General features: G+C 35.3%; 1 protein-coding gene across 4 annotated transcripts in view; it reads left to right on the forward strand.

Moving 5' to 3' along the window:
- The window catches only part of AGTPBP1 (ATP/GTP binding protein 1), a 150,308-nt gene that overhangs the window by 40,489 nt on the left and 92,772 nt on the right, over window positions 1–17,047 (forward strand). For 3 of the 4 annotated variants that reach the window (XM_013989714.2, XM_005656805.3, XM_021064641.1), the window contains exons 4-8: window positions 8,095–8,162; window positions 11,686–11,749; window positions 12,152–12,298; window positions 14,917–15,048; window positions 16,506–16,599. In XM_013989714.2, the coding sequence (XP_013845168.1) occupies window positions 8,095–8,162; window positions 11,686–11,749; window positions 12,152–12,298; window positions 14,917–15,048; window positions 16,506–16,599 (505 nt within the window). The remainder of the gene's footprint in view (window positions 1–8,094; window positions 8,163–11,685; window positions 11,750–12,151; window positions 12,299–14,916; window positions 15,049–16,505; window positions 16,600–17,047) is intronic. The other variant, XM_005656806.3, reaches the window with a different exon arrangement.

Raw genomic sequence — 17,047 nt, forward strand, 5'->3', positions numbered from 1 at the left:
AACTTCCATAAGCCGAGAGTGTGGCCCTAAAAAAAAAAAAAAGGGTGCACTTGTGAAAAAAAAAAAAAAAAAAATGACAAAGAATGTTTGGGGATATTTATTTCAGTGTTGTTTGTAAAATCAAAGATCAAGAAACAACCTTAAATACCCCTCATTGAGACAATGGTTACTTCTGATGTAGCCAAATTGTGGAATTTTATAAGTGTATTATAAAACCATTATCAATAATAAGTTATTTATGATATACGGGATAGTTCATATGTGGAACTACAGGCGTGCCTTGGAGCTACTGCCTTTTGATTCCAGACTACTGCAGCAAAGTGCATGTTACAGAAAGATGAGTCCCATGAATATTTTGGTTTCCCAGTGCATATAAAGTTATGTTAACCTTGTACTATAGTGTGCAATAGCCTATGTCTCAAAAATGTACATACCTTTATTAAAAAATACTTTATTGCTAAACAAGGTGAGCCTTGAGTGAGTCATAATCTTTTGGCTGTTAGAGTGTCTTGCCTCAATATTTATGGCTGCTGATTGATTGGGGGTGGTTACTGAAGGTTAGGGTGGCTGTGGCAGTTTCTTCAAATAAGACAGTGAAGTTTGCCCCACATCACTCATCACTGCTGCATGCAGTGCTATTTGATAGCATTTTACCTACAGAAGACCTTCTTTTAAAATTGGAATTAATCCACTTAAACCCTGCCACTGCTTTATCAACTGAGTTTTTGGAACCTTCTGTATCCTCTGTTACCATTTCAGCAGTCTTCCTCAGGAGTAGATTCCATCTCAAGAAACCACTTTCTTTGCTTATCATGAGAAATCACTCTTCATCTGTTACCATTTTATCATGAGGCAGCAATTCAGTCATATCTTCAGGCTCCACTTCTAATTCTAATTCTCCTGCTCTTGCTGCCACATCTGCACTTACTTTCTAGTTACTTTCTCCACTGAAGTCTTGAACCCCTCGAAGTTGTCCGTGAAGGTTGGAATCAATTTCCAACAAACTTCTGTTAATGTTGACATTTTGACCTCTTCCCATGAATCAAAAATGTTCTTTTTTAAAAATTTTTATTTATTATTATTATTTTTTTTTTTTAGGGCCGCATCCGTGGCACATGGAGGTTCCCAGGCTTGGGGTCTAATCAGAGCTACCGCTGCTGGCCTACACCACAGCCACAGCACCTCGGGATCCGAGCTGCATCTGTGACTTACATCATAGCTCACGGCAATGCCGGATCCTTAACCTGCTGAGCTAGGCCAGGGATCGAACCCACAACCTCATCGTTCCTATTCGGATTTGTTTCCACTGTGCCACTACAGAACTCCCTTGAAAATGTTCTTATGCCATCTAGAATGGTGAATTCTTTCCAGAAAGTTTTCAATTGACTTTGCCCAGGTCCATCAGAGGAATCACTATCTATGACAACAATAGCCTTATGAAATATATTTCTTAAATAAGACTTGAAAGTCAGAATTACTCTTCAATCCATGGGCTGCAGAGTGGATTTGTGTTAGGAGGCATGAGAACAACATCAATTTTGTATAACCCCATCAGAGCTCTGGAGTGTCCAGGTGCATTGCCAATGAATGGTCCCTTTTTGAAAGGATTTTTTTTTTTCCCTGATCAGTAGGTCTAACAGTGAGCTTTAAAATATTCAGTGAACCATGTTGCAAACAGATGTTATCATCTAGGCTTTGTTGTTCCACTGATACAATCTAGGCAGAGTAGTTTGAGCATAATTCTTAAGGGTCTAGGATTTTTGGAGTGGTAAATGAGCACTGTTTTCATTTCAAGTCACCAGATGCACCAGAGCCTAACAAGAAAAGCTTTGAAGCCTGGCATTGACTTCTTTTCTCTAGTTATGAAAATCCTAGGTAGCATCTTCTTCCAATATAAGGCTGTTTTGCATACATTGAAAATCTGTTGTTTTGTATAGCCACCTTCAGTAATTATCTTAGCTAGATCTGGATACCTTGCACATGTATGTTATAGTTATGGCTTCTTTCTTAAAGCCCCATGAATTAACCTCTGATGTCTTCATACATTTCTTCTACAGCATCATTACCTTCATCCTTTATAGAATTGATGAGAGTTAGGGCTTTTCTCTGGATTAGGCTTTAGCTTAAGGGTATGTTATGGCTGATTTGAACTTCTATGCAGACCACTAAAACTTTCTCCATATCAGCAGTAAGGCTGTTTCACTTTTTCATCATTCATGTGTTTACTGGAACAGCACTTTTAATTTCCTTCAAGAATTTTTCTTTTTCATTTACAACTTGGCTAAGTGTTTGAGGCAAGAGGCCTAGCTTTTTGCCTGTCTCAGCTTTTGATATGTCTTCCTCACCAAACTTAATCATTTCCTGCTCTTGACCTAAAGTGAGAGACAGAAAATGATTAGATGTAAAATATGATATAAAAAACAGTAAAGCAGGCGTTCCCATCGTGATGCAGTGGTTAACGAATCTGACTAGGAACCATGAGATTGCAGGTTCGATCCCTGGCCTTGCTGAGTGGGTTAAGGATCCGCGTTGCCGTGAGCTGTGGTGTAGGTTGCAGACGCGGCTCGGATCCCGCGTTGCTGTGGCTCTGGCGTAGGTTGGTGGCTACGTCTCCATTGGACCCCTAGCCTGGGAACCTCCATATGCCATGGGAGCAGCCCTAGAAAAGGCAAAAAGACAAAAAAAAAAAACAAACAAACAAAAAAAAAAAAAACCAGTAAAGTAAGAGGAGGAGAGTACAGATGCAGGGTTGTTAAAAATGCGTTTTAAATTATGAGATCAGCACTTAAACCAATCACATATACACTTATTTAGACAGTATAGAAGACCTCATGGTAACTATAAACCAAACATCTATAATAGATATACACACAAAAAAGAGAAAGGAATCCAAACATAGCACTCAAGATAGTCATCAAATCACGAAGAAGAAAACAAAAAAACAAACAAACAAACAAAAAGACCTACAAAACATCCCCAAAAGAGCAAAACGGCAATAGGAACATACATATCAGTAATTACTTTAAATGTAAATGGGCTAAATGCTTCAGTCAAAGAACATAGTGTGGCTAAATGAATACAAAAATAGGATGCATATAAAAGTTGCCTGCAAGAGATTAACTTCAGATATAAAGACACACAGACTGAAAGTGAGGAAATGGAAAAAGGAATTCCATGCAAATAGAAATCAGAAGAAAACCAGGGCAGCATGATTTATATCAGATGAAACATACTTTAAAATAAAGACTGTTACAAGAGACAAAGTAGGACTTAACATAGTGATCAAAGGATCAATCCAAGAAGATCACAACAATTGTAAAATATCCAGCCAACATAGGAGTACCTAAATACATACAGCAAATATTGAGACATAAAGGGGCGAAATGACAGACACACAATATCAATAGGAGGCTTTAACAGCCCACTTACATCAGTGGACAGATCAATGGAGAGAAAATCAATAAGGAAACACTGGCCTTAAAGGACACATTAAATTAAATGGACTTAATAGATATATATATAGAACATTCCATCTGAAAACAGCAAAATACACTTTCTTTTCAAGTGCACATGGAACAGTCTCTTGGATAGATTACATGCTAGCCTCAGAAATTTAAGGAAATGAAATTATATCAAGTATCTTTCTCAATTACGATGCTATGAGACTAGAAATCAACTATAAGGAGAAACTGCAGAAAACACAAATATGTGGAGGCCAAACAATATGCTACTGAAGAACAAATGTATTGCTGAAGAAATCAAAGAGGAAATCAAAAACATATTTGGTGACAAATGAAACAAAAATAATGACCCAGAATCTATAGGGGGCAGCAAAAGCATTTCAAAGAGGGAAATTTATAGTGATACAAGCCTACCTCAGAAAATAAGAAGAATTTTAAATAAACAGTCTAATCTTACACCTAAAGGAACTAGAAAATAAAGAACGACCACCTTCCAAAGTTAATAGAAGGAACAAAATCATAAGGATCAGAGCAGAAATAAATGAAGTCGAGACTAAAAAAAAAAGAAGCAATAAAAAGATTGATGAAATTAAGAACTGGTTGTTTAAAAAGATAAAATTGATAAGCCTATAGCCAGTTACATCAAGAAAAAAAGAGAGTGTTCAAATCAGTAAAATCAGAAATGAAAAAGAAATTACGACTGACTCTACAGAAATGTAAAAGATCATAAGAGACTACTATGTCAGCTGTGTGCCAATAAAATGGACAGTTTAGAAGATATAGGGACAATTTTGGAAATGTACAGTCTCCCAAAACCGAACCAGGAAGAAACAGAAAATATGAACAAATTACCAGTACGAAAATTGAATCAGTAATTTTTATTTTTTTAAACGGCCGTACTTGTGGCATATGGAAGTTCCCAAGCCAGGGATTGAATCCAAGCCACAGCTGTGACCTAGGCTGCAGCTCCAGCAATGCCAGATCCTTTAATCCACTGTGCCAGGCCAGGGATCAAACCACACCTGTGCAGTGACCTGCACCACTGCAGCTGGATTCTTAACCTACTGTGCCACAGTAGTAATTCTCTCGAATCAGTAATTTAAAAACTTCCCAACACATAAGAGTCTAGGACTAGATGACTTCACAGGTGAATTCTGCCAAACATTTCAAGAAAGAAGAATTAACACCTATTTTTCTCAAACTGTTCTAAAAAATTGTAGAGGAAGGAATGCTTCTGAACTCATTCTAAAAGGCCAGCATCATCCTGATACCAAAACAAGACAAAGTTATCACAAAAAAGGGGAATTACAGGCCAGTCTCACTATGAACATAGATGCAAAAATACTCAACAAAATATTATCAAATTGAAACCAACACTGTGTTAAAAGGATCATACACCATGATCAAGTGGGATTTATTCCAGAGAGGCAAAGATTTTTTCAATATCCATAAAACAATGTGAAATAGCACATTAACATAGTGAAGAATAAAAACCATATATGATCATCTCACTAGAGGCAGGAAAAGCTTTGACGAAATTCAGTATCTCTTTATGTTGTTGAATATTATGTGTTATCCAATAAGTGGGCATAGAGGGGACATACCTCATCATTATAAAAGCCATTTATGACACACCCTCAGTTAATATCATACTCAGTAGTGAAAAGTATTTTCTCTAAAATAAGGAGCAAGGCAAGGATGCCCATTCTCCACGTTTATGCAACATAGTTTTGGAAGTCCTAGCCACAGCAATCCCAGAAGAAAAGGAAATATAAGGAATCTAGATTGTTTCATTGTTTCAGATGATATGACACTACCTGTAGAAAATCCTAAAGACGCTGTGAGCAAACTACTAGATCTCTTCAATGAATTAGGTGAAGTTGCAGGATATAAAATTAACATACAGAAAGCTGTGGCATTTCTATAAGCTAACAGTAAAGTGTCAAAAAGAGAAATTAAGGAAACATCCCATTTACCATCACATCACAAAGAATAAAATACCTGGGAGTAAACCTACCTAAGGAGGCAAAAGACCTGTACTCCAAAAACTATAAGATGGTGATGAAGGAAATTGAAGATGACACAAACCTGTGTTATGCTATACCATGTTTATGGTTTGAAAGAACTAGTATTGTCAAAAATACCTATATTACCCAAGGCAGTCTACAGATTAAGTGCAGTCCCTATTGAAATACCAGTGGCAAATTTAGGACTAGAACAAATCATTTTAAAATTTATATAGAAACACAGGAGTTCCCATCATGGTTCAGTGGATAATGAACCTGACTAATAACCATGAGGTTGAGGGTTCAATCCCTGGACTCGCTCAGTGGGTTAAGGATCCAGCATTGCCATGAGCTGTGGTGTAGGTCACAGACATGGCTCGAACCCTCGTTACTGTGGCTGTGGCATAGGCCAGCAGCTGTAGCTCTGATTTGACCCCTAGCCTGGGAACCTCCATATGCAGTGGGTGCAGCCCTAAAAAAAAGGCAAAAACAAAAAGAAAGAAAGACAGACAGACAGACAGACTGACTAAATACCTTGACTAGCCAGAACAATCTTGAGAAAGAACAGAGCATGAGGAATCACACTTCCTGACTTCAGACTATGCTATAAAGCTACAGTCATCAAAACAGTATGTTACTGGCAAACAAAATAACAAAAAATGACACATAATTGATGGAACAAGAGAGAAAGCCCAGAAATAAACCCACATGCTTATGGTCAATTAATCTATGATAAAAGGGGCAAGAATATACAATGGACAGAAAGTGGTGTTGGGAAAACTGGACAGCTACATCTAAAAGAATGAAATTAGAACATTCTCTAACACTCTATAAAAAATTCAAAATGAATTAAAGACCCAAATGTAAGGCCAGAAACTATAAAACTCCTAGAGGAAAGCATAGGCAGGACACTCTTTGACATAAATCACAGCAATATTTTTTGGATCTGTCTCCTAAAGCAAAGGAAATAAAAATAAACAAAAGTACCTAACTAAATGTAAAAGACTTTTCATTGCAAAGGAAACCATAAACATGAAAAGACAACCTACAGAATGGGAGAAAATATTTGCAAATGATATAACTGATAAAGGATTGATATTCTAACACATAAATAGCTCATATAACTCAGCATCAAAAAAATCAGACAACTTGATTAAAAAATAGACGAACTGAATAGACATTTTTCCAGAAAGGAACTACATATGGCCACCAGGCACATGAAACAATGCTCAACATTGCTGATCTTCAGGGAAATGGAGCTCAAAGCCACATGAGATATCATCTCCCCCATGTTAGAATGGCTGTCATCAAAAAGGACACAAATAACAAATGTTGGCGAGGATGTGGCGAAAAGGGAACCCTCCCACTGTTGGTGGGAATGTAAATTGTTGCAGCTGCTGTGGAAAACAGTATGGAGGTTTCTTAAATTAACTAAAAATGGAACTACCATATGGTCCAGCAGCTCCACTCCTTGGGTATATGCCCCCAAGAAACAAAAATACTCATTTGGAAAGATGCATGCACCCCATTGTTCATAGCAGCATTATTTACAATTGCCAACTTAAGTGTCCATCAAAAGATGAATGGATAAAGAACGTGTGGGATATATGTATACACACACACACACATATGTACACACACACACACACACACACACACACATATACACACACTGGAATACTACTCAGCCATAAAAAAGAATCAGATTTCACCTTTGCAGCAACATCCATGGACTTGGAGGGCATTATGCTAAGTGAAATAAATCAGACAAAGAAAGTGATACTGTATTTATATGTGGAATCTAAATATAAGAAACTAGTGAATATAACAAAAAAATAAGCAAACTCAGATATAGAGAACAAACTAATAGTTACCACTGGGGAGTAGGGGGAGGGCAACATAGGGGTGAAGGAGTAGGAGGTACAAACTATTGGATGTAAGATAGGCTACAGGTTATAAGATAGGCTACATTCTAAATGTTGGCCTATGATCTATGTTTTTGCTTTTGTTAATTAAAGGAGAATTGTGGAGAAGCTTTAGAAACCTTAAACAAATAATTTGTACTTTTTTTTTTTTGAGATGAAAAGGATCATTTGGGTTATCTGGTTTCCAGATTCTCAGAAATAGCTCTTCATTTGTTTTGTTTATTTCTGTGTGCATCAGAATTTTAAAATAGTATTAATTTAATCAAACCATTTGAAATTGGTGGTATTCTGTTTTCACCAATTTTGATTAATATTTTCTAGTTTTTGTCATAAAGATAATAAAGAGGCCTTCCTTATCATTTTTACCTTGCCTCCAGTTCTGGTACCTATATTAAGTTAGTGATTTTAACATTTTAGATAGATTAACAGGGATTCACTTCATCCATGTTAGAAGCTGTGACAAAATGCAAGAAAGATTTTGTAATCTGAAATCTAGAAGTCCCCACAGAGTAGTGTTAGCAAATTCAAAGGGAGAAACATCTAAAAACCCAATTTAGAGTGTTTACTGGGCCAATGGGGACTTGTTGAATGAATGTTATATATGTTATCTAATGTTGTTATGTGTTAATTATATGATAAAACTATGTGAATTTTTTTTCCTTTAATGTCTCAAAAGATAACTTTTTTTTTTCTACTTTTCAGAAAAAACAAGGAGAGAAATGACAGCCAAAGGTTCTACAGGAGTGGAAGTTCTGCTGTCAACATTAGAGGTTAAGTCACTGACAGATTTTAATTATGTAGCTATTAATACCAGCCTGTATTGAGGGAAAAAAAATATGAAGTATAAAATTTTATCTTAGAGGTAGAGCCAGCGAATAAGTCTGTTTTAGTTTTTAAATTTATCATTTATAATGGTGGTATAAACCTTTTAATATTTACTAGGTAAACCTCTAAGCCTATTTCCCTGATGATAATGATAATCACATTTTAAATCTTTTTTTTTTTTTTTTTTTTTTTTTTTTTTGTCTTTTTGCTATTTCTTGGGCCGCTCCTGCAGCATATGGAGGTTCCCAGGCTAGAGGTCCAATCGGAGCTGTAGCCACCGGCCTACGCCAGGGCCACAGCAACGCGGGATCCGAGCCGCGTCTGCAACCTACACCACAGCTCACGGCAACGCCGGATCGTTAACCCACTGAGCAAGGGCAGGGACCGAACCCGCAACCTCATGGTTCCTAGTCGGATTCGTTAACCACTGTGCCACGACGGGAACTCCCACATTTTAAATCTTAACATGCCATTCTAATTGGTAATAGAAAATAAAGCATCAGTTAGAAATAAATCTTTAGCCTAAAATAAATGATTGATATTGGAAATTCTCCTTTATTTTGTTGTGTGAATTGATACATATTCATGATTAAATTACTTTATACATTTGCTGAATAACTATATGATATTGGTAATAATGAAATTTCTATGCTAGTATAAAAGTTTTGGGTGGATCAGCAGGACATATTCAGAATCCGGGTTTTATATTATTTCAATGCAATGTTAAGAATAAGGAGTGAATGAGTACATTGTATACCTTAAACAATGTTTTATATCAATCTGTATCTCAGTAGAGCTGAACAGAAAAAGATCAAGGAGTGAGTTCATTTTTTTTCTAAAAAAATTGAAGTATAGTTGATTTGCAATATTAGATTCAGGTATATAACATAGTGATTCAATATTTTTATCGTTTATACTCCATTAAAAGTATTGTAAGAGAATGGCTATAATTCCCTGTGCTATACAATATATTCTTGTTGCCTATCTATTTTATACATAGTAGTTTGTAACTCTTAATTCCATACTTCTAATTTTCCCCTCCCCACTGGTAACCACTATTTTGTTTTCTGTATCTGTGTGACTGTTTCTATTTTGCTACATACATTCATTTGTATTATTTTTTAGATTTCACATATAAGTGATACCATACAATATTTGTCTTTGTCTGCCTTACTTTGCTAAGCTTAAAATTCTCTAGATCCATTCACATTGCTTCAAATGGCTGATGGACACTTCACTTGGTTCCATAGTCCTGCTGTGAACATTGGTGTAATGTATCTTTTTGAATTAGTGTTTTTATTTTTTCCTGGATATATACCCAGAATGGGATTGCTGAGTCATATGGTGGTTCTGTTTTTAGTTTGGAAAAACCTCCATGCTGTTTTCCACAGTAGCTGCACCAATTTATAATCCCACCAACAGTGTACAAGTGTTCCCTTGTTTCTACCTCCTTGCCAACATGTATTACTTGTAGATTTTTTGATAACAGCCATTCTGACAGGTGTGAGATGATACCTTGTTTTGATTTGCATTTTTATAATAATTAGCCATATTGAATATCTTTTCATGTACCTCTTAATTTGCTGAGACTATTTTATGGCCTAGCATGTGATCTATCCCAGAGGATGTTCCATGTGCACTTGAAAAAAATGTGTATTCTGCTATTTTGGATGTGATGTCCCGTAATATGTATTAAGTCCCACTGACCTCTTGTGTCATTTAAGACCACTGTTACCTTTCTGGTTTTCTCCCTGGATGATTTGTCCATTGATGCATGTGGGATGTTAAAAGCCCCTTATTATTGTGTGTTATTATTAAGTTTTCTTTTTATGTCTGTAGTGTTTGTTTTATTTATTTAGGTCTTCTGTATTGAGTGTGTACACGCTAATGAGTGTAATATCTTCTTTTTGTATTGATCCTTTTATCATTATATAATGCCAGTTTTGTCTTTTGTTATAGAGTTTGTTTTTGTCTGATATAAGTATTGCTACCCCTGCTTTTTTCCACGTGCTCATGTCACAATTTGTTGAGGTCAGTAGAGATGAGAGGTGGTGAATTACATATGAGAGATTTGTCTGGATAAGGTCTAGAGATAACAGTGCAACTTCCATTCAGGTTCCAGTGACCTGAAATCAGTCACATGGCTCAAATCTAATTACAAAGGAGCTGGAGAATGTGGTTTGGCTGTGTACCCAGGAAGAAGATGAAATCATTTTGCTGAGCACATAGCAATATTGCTCCTGCCACAGTTCATTCTTTTCTTTAACAAATGTCTGTCTCTCTCATTTTTCCAAATCCTTCCCCAGTGAGTCAGAGGTCCAGTTAATACTTCCACAGCTAATAAGAAAAGGTTCTGATCTGGATTTGGCTTTTGGTTCTATTAGCCTCTGAGCTAAAATGGTAAATCAGAGACAACATTCATTCCCTTTTGGAAAGGGGAAGAATACGAGTCCCATTCTGGTCGCTGATAACACTGCAATTCTGAAATTTCCCTGTATAAATGCTATAAAATCTTTATACTAGGGGGATGAGACAGTTCCTTGAATAGGCCACAGTTCCATTCTTTGTGTGGTTTCCTTCATCCAGGCATTGCTTTTAGTTAGAGAAGTGTAATCAAAATATAATGTTAAAACATTTCTCTTATTTGGTTGGTTGTTCAGACTTTGGGAAAGAGTTATTCCTCTATATTGCTGGTAAGAATGTAAATTGCTCCATGAAGATCAAGTTAGTAATATACATCAAAATAAATGTACACATCAGTGACCTCAAATTTCCGGAAATTTATCCCATGTACAGTTTTTCTTGCTCCCATGTGAGTATATATATTTATGGTTTTTTTTGTGCAATTTTTTAAGAGCAAAAGTTAAAAATTTCAGTATCCCATGGGTAGGTGACTGGTAAGATAAATAATGGTAAAGCTATATAACAATATATCCTGTAGTCCTTAAAAAGGATGAAGAAACTATTTATTGACATGTAAAAATATCAGTGTATAAAATATTTATCTATAGAGCAATAATACTGTTTGGAGAACTAAATCTGTATATACATGTATATTTATATGTATTTTTTTTTATATGTGCACTTTGGCTGGATACATAAGAAACTGAGAGCTTTTTGAGAGGGGACCTAGGTGACTGGATAGGCATCATATATTCATTGTAGTGCCTTTTATATTTTGAGTCATTTATTTGTGTTATCTGTTTGGGAGAAGTTGATGAATTCAAATGACAAATTAATTCCTGTTGATCATAAGAAAATAATGGCTCAGATGAATTGCAAAAAATTCTTAAGGGCAATAAAGAGAGGCTGTAGTGATATGTGAGAATAGTGAAAACTGGAATACATTTGTTTTTAGAGGAAACAGAAAGGTCATCTGTAAGATATAGGTAGTTCTTGACAAGCAGAAAAAGTTTGAGAATCACAGATTTAAAATGACTTATTAAATCAGTTAACTATTTATTTCAGAACACGAAAGATCTTCAGACTACACTGAATATCTTAAGCATTCTTGTTGAGCTGGTGTCAGCTGGTAAGTTTTTGTTTCCTTTGGTCTAATTTCTCTTTGTGAACAATGATCAATAATCCATCCTGTGTACTTTGGAATTTTCTGATACTCATGTAGAGGCTATTCTAAGTATTAGAATTTCAAAGCTGAAATGTCATTTCTTTGTTGTTGCTTTGTCTTGAGGTATTTGCAGTGTCCCCAAACCCATGTGTTTCAGAGCCTTGAGTGTAGAGTTTTGTATCATTTTAAATTACTCTCTGTGCTTTTTTCCTAATATAAATAAAATCAAGGAAAATTTTAGTTTGATGGTATTTGTTTGCTTTTGGAAGTCATCACTTTTAATAGTTCTTGAAATCTAATAAGTTGTAGTATCATGTTATAGGAGGGTTTGTGGTTTCAACAGATTTCTTTTAAAAAACTTTTTAGGTGGAGGTCGGAGAGCGAGTTTCTTAGTCTCCAAAGGTGGTTCACAAATATTATTACAGTTACTTATGAATGCCAGCAAAGAATCTCCCCTGAATGAGGAGTTAATGGTGCAGATTCATTCTATTCTTGCAAAGATTGGGCCAAAAGGTAAGGGTTTCACTTGCATGATTATCAAGTATGGAACCATTTCTGTGACATTGAGTCTCTGTGTATTGAGGCTGGTAAATTTTAAAATATGAAATGCTACAGCTTTTTCTTGGTCTTAGTCATGAAATGCTTTTTTTATAGTCAACTAGTGACCTGCAAGCCTAGAGGATCCTAAATTCATGAATAATTCTATTGCATATGGTGGAAAAAGGAAGAAAAAAAATGTGTCAAAATGAGCTGTGTGTCTGGGTATCTCTGTGTCCCTGGCTTGTGTGTGTTATAAAGGATACACATAACATGGATGCGGTTGGGGTGCGAAGGAGGCAGTATGGATAGGAATTCTTTGAGGAGCATGGGGGTGAAATGTGCTTGCTTTTTATTAATAGTCATCTTATAGTCAGGTCTCAGTGCCTTAAAAACTTACAATCTAGTAAAGAGGACCAAAAGAGGTATTAAAAAATCGTAAGATCAGTTGTTACAACAAGACGTACAAAATATTTAAAAACATACAAATTGAGAAAACAGGCTATAAAACAAAGGAAGAAGCTGATTTAGGTCAGGTTAACAAGAGAAAGACATTCTTTGAATAGAAGCTAAATTCAGTTCATAATTGTCTATTTGCACAAAGATTACAATGATTCCCTAAACTCTTAGAGTAGTGATGTGCCGTGTGGTATGCATATGAGTTTTAAACTTTAAAGTATTTGGTTAAAATGCTTTTTAAAGGAAGTGTTTTTGTATGTGTATACAATTTACATATTTATGTGTGTTTCAGCATATATTTACTTATTGTAGAGATATTTAAATAATACTCTTAATAAGCATTGTCTTAAAGAAAGTATCCCTGAGATGACTAATTTTCCAGATCTCTTAGGGGCCTTAAATACTTAAACATGTATTTAGTTTATTTAAGAAATATGTTAGCTCTTTCTTACTTTTCTTCAACTCTTATATTTGATGTTTAAGGGTTCCCTTCTGAGATTTTTGTTGAAAATAAAATGAGAAAACCTTATTTATTGGTTAATATTGTTCCGCTATGCATCCTCTTCTGTTTAGAATTGGATTATCTTTCTTGTGTTTTTCATAAAGTGAAGACATTGATGTATTTAATTCGTATTTTTATTCTTTAGTGCCCCTTTTAAATTGTAGCCCCTTTAATTTTATTTTCCTCTATACTTCTAAATTTATGATAGTTCCTTTATTATTTGTCCTAGTTTTCCATTTTTATATTATTCAAGGACGTTATGCAGTAATTTCTTAAGTGGTTTTCTGTGTCTTTTTTTTTTTTTTTTCTTTGTGAGCCGAGAGTAATTTTCCCTCAGGAATATTAGGTCCTTTTGACTTGAACTTTTTTTGTTGTTTATTTTTTATTATTATTATTAAATTTTATTTTTTGTCTTTTTTTTTTTTTTTTTTTTTTTGCCTTTTCTACGGCCACACTTGCGGCATATGGAGGTTCCCAGGCTAGGGGTCTAATTGGAGCTGCAGCCGCCGACCTACACCATAGCCACAGCAACTTGGGATCTAAGCCGTGTCTGCGACCTACACCACAGCTCACGGCAACGCCGGATCCCTGAGCAAGTCCAGGATTGAACCTGCAACCTCATGGTTCCTAGTCAGATTCTTTAACCACTGTGCCACGATGGGAACTCTTATTTTATTTTTTTAAATTGTTATTTCCCCAATATAATTTTTTTTTCTACTGTACAGCATGTTGACCCAGTTTCACATGCATGTATGCATTCTTTTTTCTCACATTATCATGCTCCATCATAAGTGACTAGACATAGTTCCCAGTGCTGCACAGGAGGATCTCATTGCTAATCCATTCCAAAGGCAATAGTCTGCATCTATTAACCCCAAGCACCCCATCCATCCCACTCCCTCCTCCTCCCCCTTGGCAACCACAAGTCTAGTCTCCGATTGACTTGAACTTTTTGTTGTTGATGAAATAACTCTGCTTGCTGTTCCTGCTTACTTTCCTTTGTTTAAAATCATAATATTCTTAAACTCTTGTTATCCAGATTTTTTTTTTTTTTTACCGTTTTAATCTCTTTGTAAGAATAAAAATCAGGGATTTCTTTCTTTCTCCTCCTTTTCTATGTTAAGAATTAGATCCTTCTAGAAATGTATTTGATAATATTTTTAGATTATTTCAATATAAGATGTTCATTTTTTCCCTATATTCTAAGTTTGAAATGAATATGGTTACTACGAAGTAAATAATATTTGTAATGGACATTTAGATTCTTTACAAGTCTCCTTAACCATGTGATGGTGTTGCTCTGACCTTGTTGAACTGAGAACAGACCTAGTGTGTAGAGTGAATCAGTTCAGTTATTCTTTTCATAATAGGCTAAACTTTGGATTACGCCAGCCTCCCTCCCTCCCCTGTCACCCTGCCTGTCCCTTCATACTTCTTTCTAGCTATGTTTTGAAAGTATAAGGAGTATTAAAATCATAAGAAAATGATTATAGCTTTAGTTATTTCAGATCATATTTGATAATATGAACTCATAGGTTGTTTCTAAAATTTCATTGTTTCATGACCTTTTCATTTTATTCAGAAGTTACGTATGCGTACATTGTGTTTGTTCATTTGTTTTTTTTTTTAACAGACAAAAAATTTGGAGCGAAAGCTAGAATTAATGGCGCTCTAAATATAACCTTGAATTTGGTCAAACAGAATTTGCAGAATCATCGCTTGGTTTTGCCTTGCCTTCAGCTTTTACGAGTATATTCCGCCAACTGTGAGTATTTCAGAACAGCTTTTTAGTTAACTCCATGTTGTGAAGTGACACGAAATCAAAATTTTAAAGTACGTTAGCTCCGTAACTCTCTGAAATCTCTAGACAAGGAAAGAGAATATTTAATATGGCTCTTTGTAATCCTAACCCACCTCATTCCCACCCCGACCCCCCCAAAAATGATGTAGGGTAAGAGAGTGAGCTGACAAAGTCTTGAGAATTCTCATTAATTTCCCTAGTGAGGGGGATGAGTAAGCAGACTGGAAAAGAGAACGCTCTTTCTGTCTCTCACTAATATAATATTAGGTCCCAACCCCCGAAGATGTGGATTTTTCTTTCTATTCCCTGACGCTGCGGTTTGGATGGTTAACAAAACACCTGAAATGGAAATTGTAGAGTCTGTGTTATTGCAGAATATCATTGCAAAATAATGCTAATCATGTGTGTGTATTTTATTCATCTGTCTGTGTATATACTTTGACAGTATGGCTAGAGGTGTGCTCACCAGAAAATAGTTTTGAACATTTAAATAATTAACACTTAAATAATTGAAGAGAGTATAAGGAAGTGACTGAATAGCTATATAGATATAAAAAAAATCAGGAACAGAGCAATAAACACAGCGAAAGCAGAGGAATGAAATAGTAGAAAAAAATACATTATAAAATTTAAAACCTGGATGTTTTAAATTTTAAAAGAAACAATTGGATTAAAAATAAAACAGAGAAACCCATGAGTACTCCAATGAAGGAAAAAGGAGAAAAAAAAACAGACTAAAATTAGAAGGGATGATGGGGTAACAAACAGTTCTAGAGGAAATTAAAAGTGTTATACAGACCTTTAGGAACTGCATTTTTGGTGGCATTTTATTGAATTAAGCACCAGAAGGCTAGTAAATGGTTTAATCTATATTTAAATTATAATACACGTTCAGGATTGAAAATGCTAGGCACAATTTTCTGGTTAGGTAATGCTTTGCGTGTTCTGTCTAAAGCTGTTCCCTCTGCAGTTGTTTTAATGAAGGCCCTCACTTCCTCTCACCTAGGCCCCAGCCTCCTAATGTACCTCTCCCATCCATCTTTTGTAGAGGTGCTGTGAGATCTGACCTGTATTGAAAGTGCAGATCTGACTTGTTGTTCCTTTTGGGCAGTGAAAGCATCGACAACTTCTAGGACCTTTCATAATTGGTTTACCTTCTCTTCCCACCTCATCTTCCCTTTGGCAGCCTTTGATATTATGTTTTAACAACATGCACTGCAGTTTCCCAGAAACCTCCCTTAAAAAAATTAAGCAAAGAAAAACAAAATCTTCCTTTGAAGTCTTGCCTAGGGTGGACTTTACGAGGGACTTGAGTTCACATTTACTAAACAATTTGTGGATGTTTTGGCTGTGTATCAAAGATGAACCTTTCCACTTACTGAGAAATGTATGTATCTTTACATCTTCTTTCCCCATCCCAGCTGTGAATTCTGTATCTTTAGGGAAAAATGGAGTTGTGGAACTGATGTTTAAAATCATCGGACCATTTAGTAAGAAGAATTCGGGTCTTATGAAGTGAGTAAATGTTTTAAGTGTCAATAGAGGTATATCCTTCATTATTTGGGGCCTTATCATCTTGATCTGTGCGATAAGCAGGTTGAGTTAAATGTTACCTAGGGTCCTTTCTGAGTTCTTAAATAGTGATTTTATTATGATGGATTTTCTTTACTATTAAGTTTAATCTTCAAAAATATGTCAAAATTAGGAAACTTTAAATTAATAGAATGTAATATTATAGGAATTTAGACTTTGAACATTCCTAGATACTATAATAGGAAAAAAAGACCATTTACAGAGTATCATTCATTCAGAAACATTTATTGAGTGCCTACTATATTTCCTACCCAATTTTGCAATCTTTTAATGACAATTTCCTTCATACTCAAAAATATCTGGACCTATTTAAAATTTACACATTTCTTTTCTGTCAAAATAATGTCATTCTTTTTCTTATTTAGATATG

The sequence above is a fragment of the Sus scrofa genome, chromosome 10, assembly GCF_000003025.6.
Source record: "Sus scrofa isolate TJ Tabasco breed Duroc chromosome 10, Sscrofa11.1, whole genome shotgun sequence".
Lineage (NCBI taxonomy): Eukaryota > Metazoa > Chordata > Mammalia > Artiodactyla > Suidae > Sus > Sus scrofa.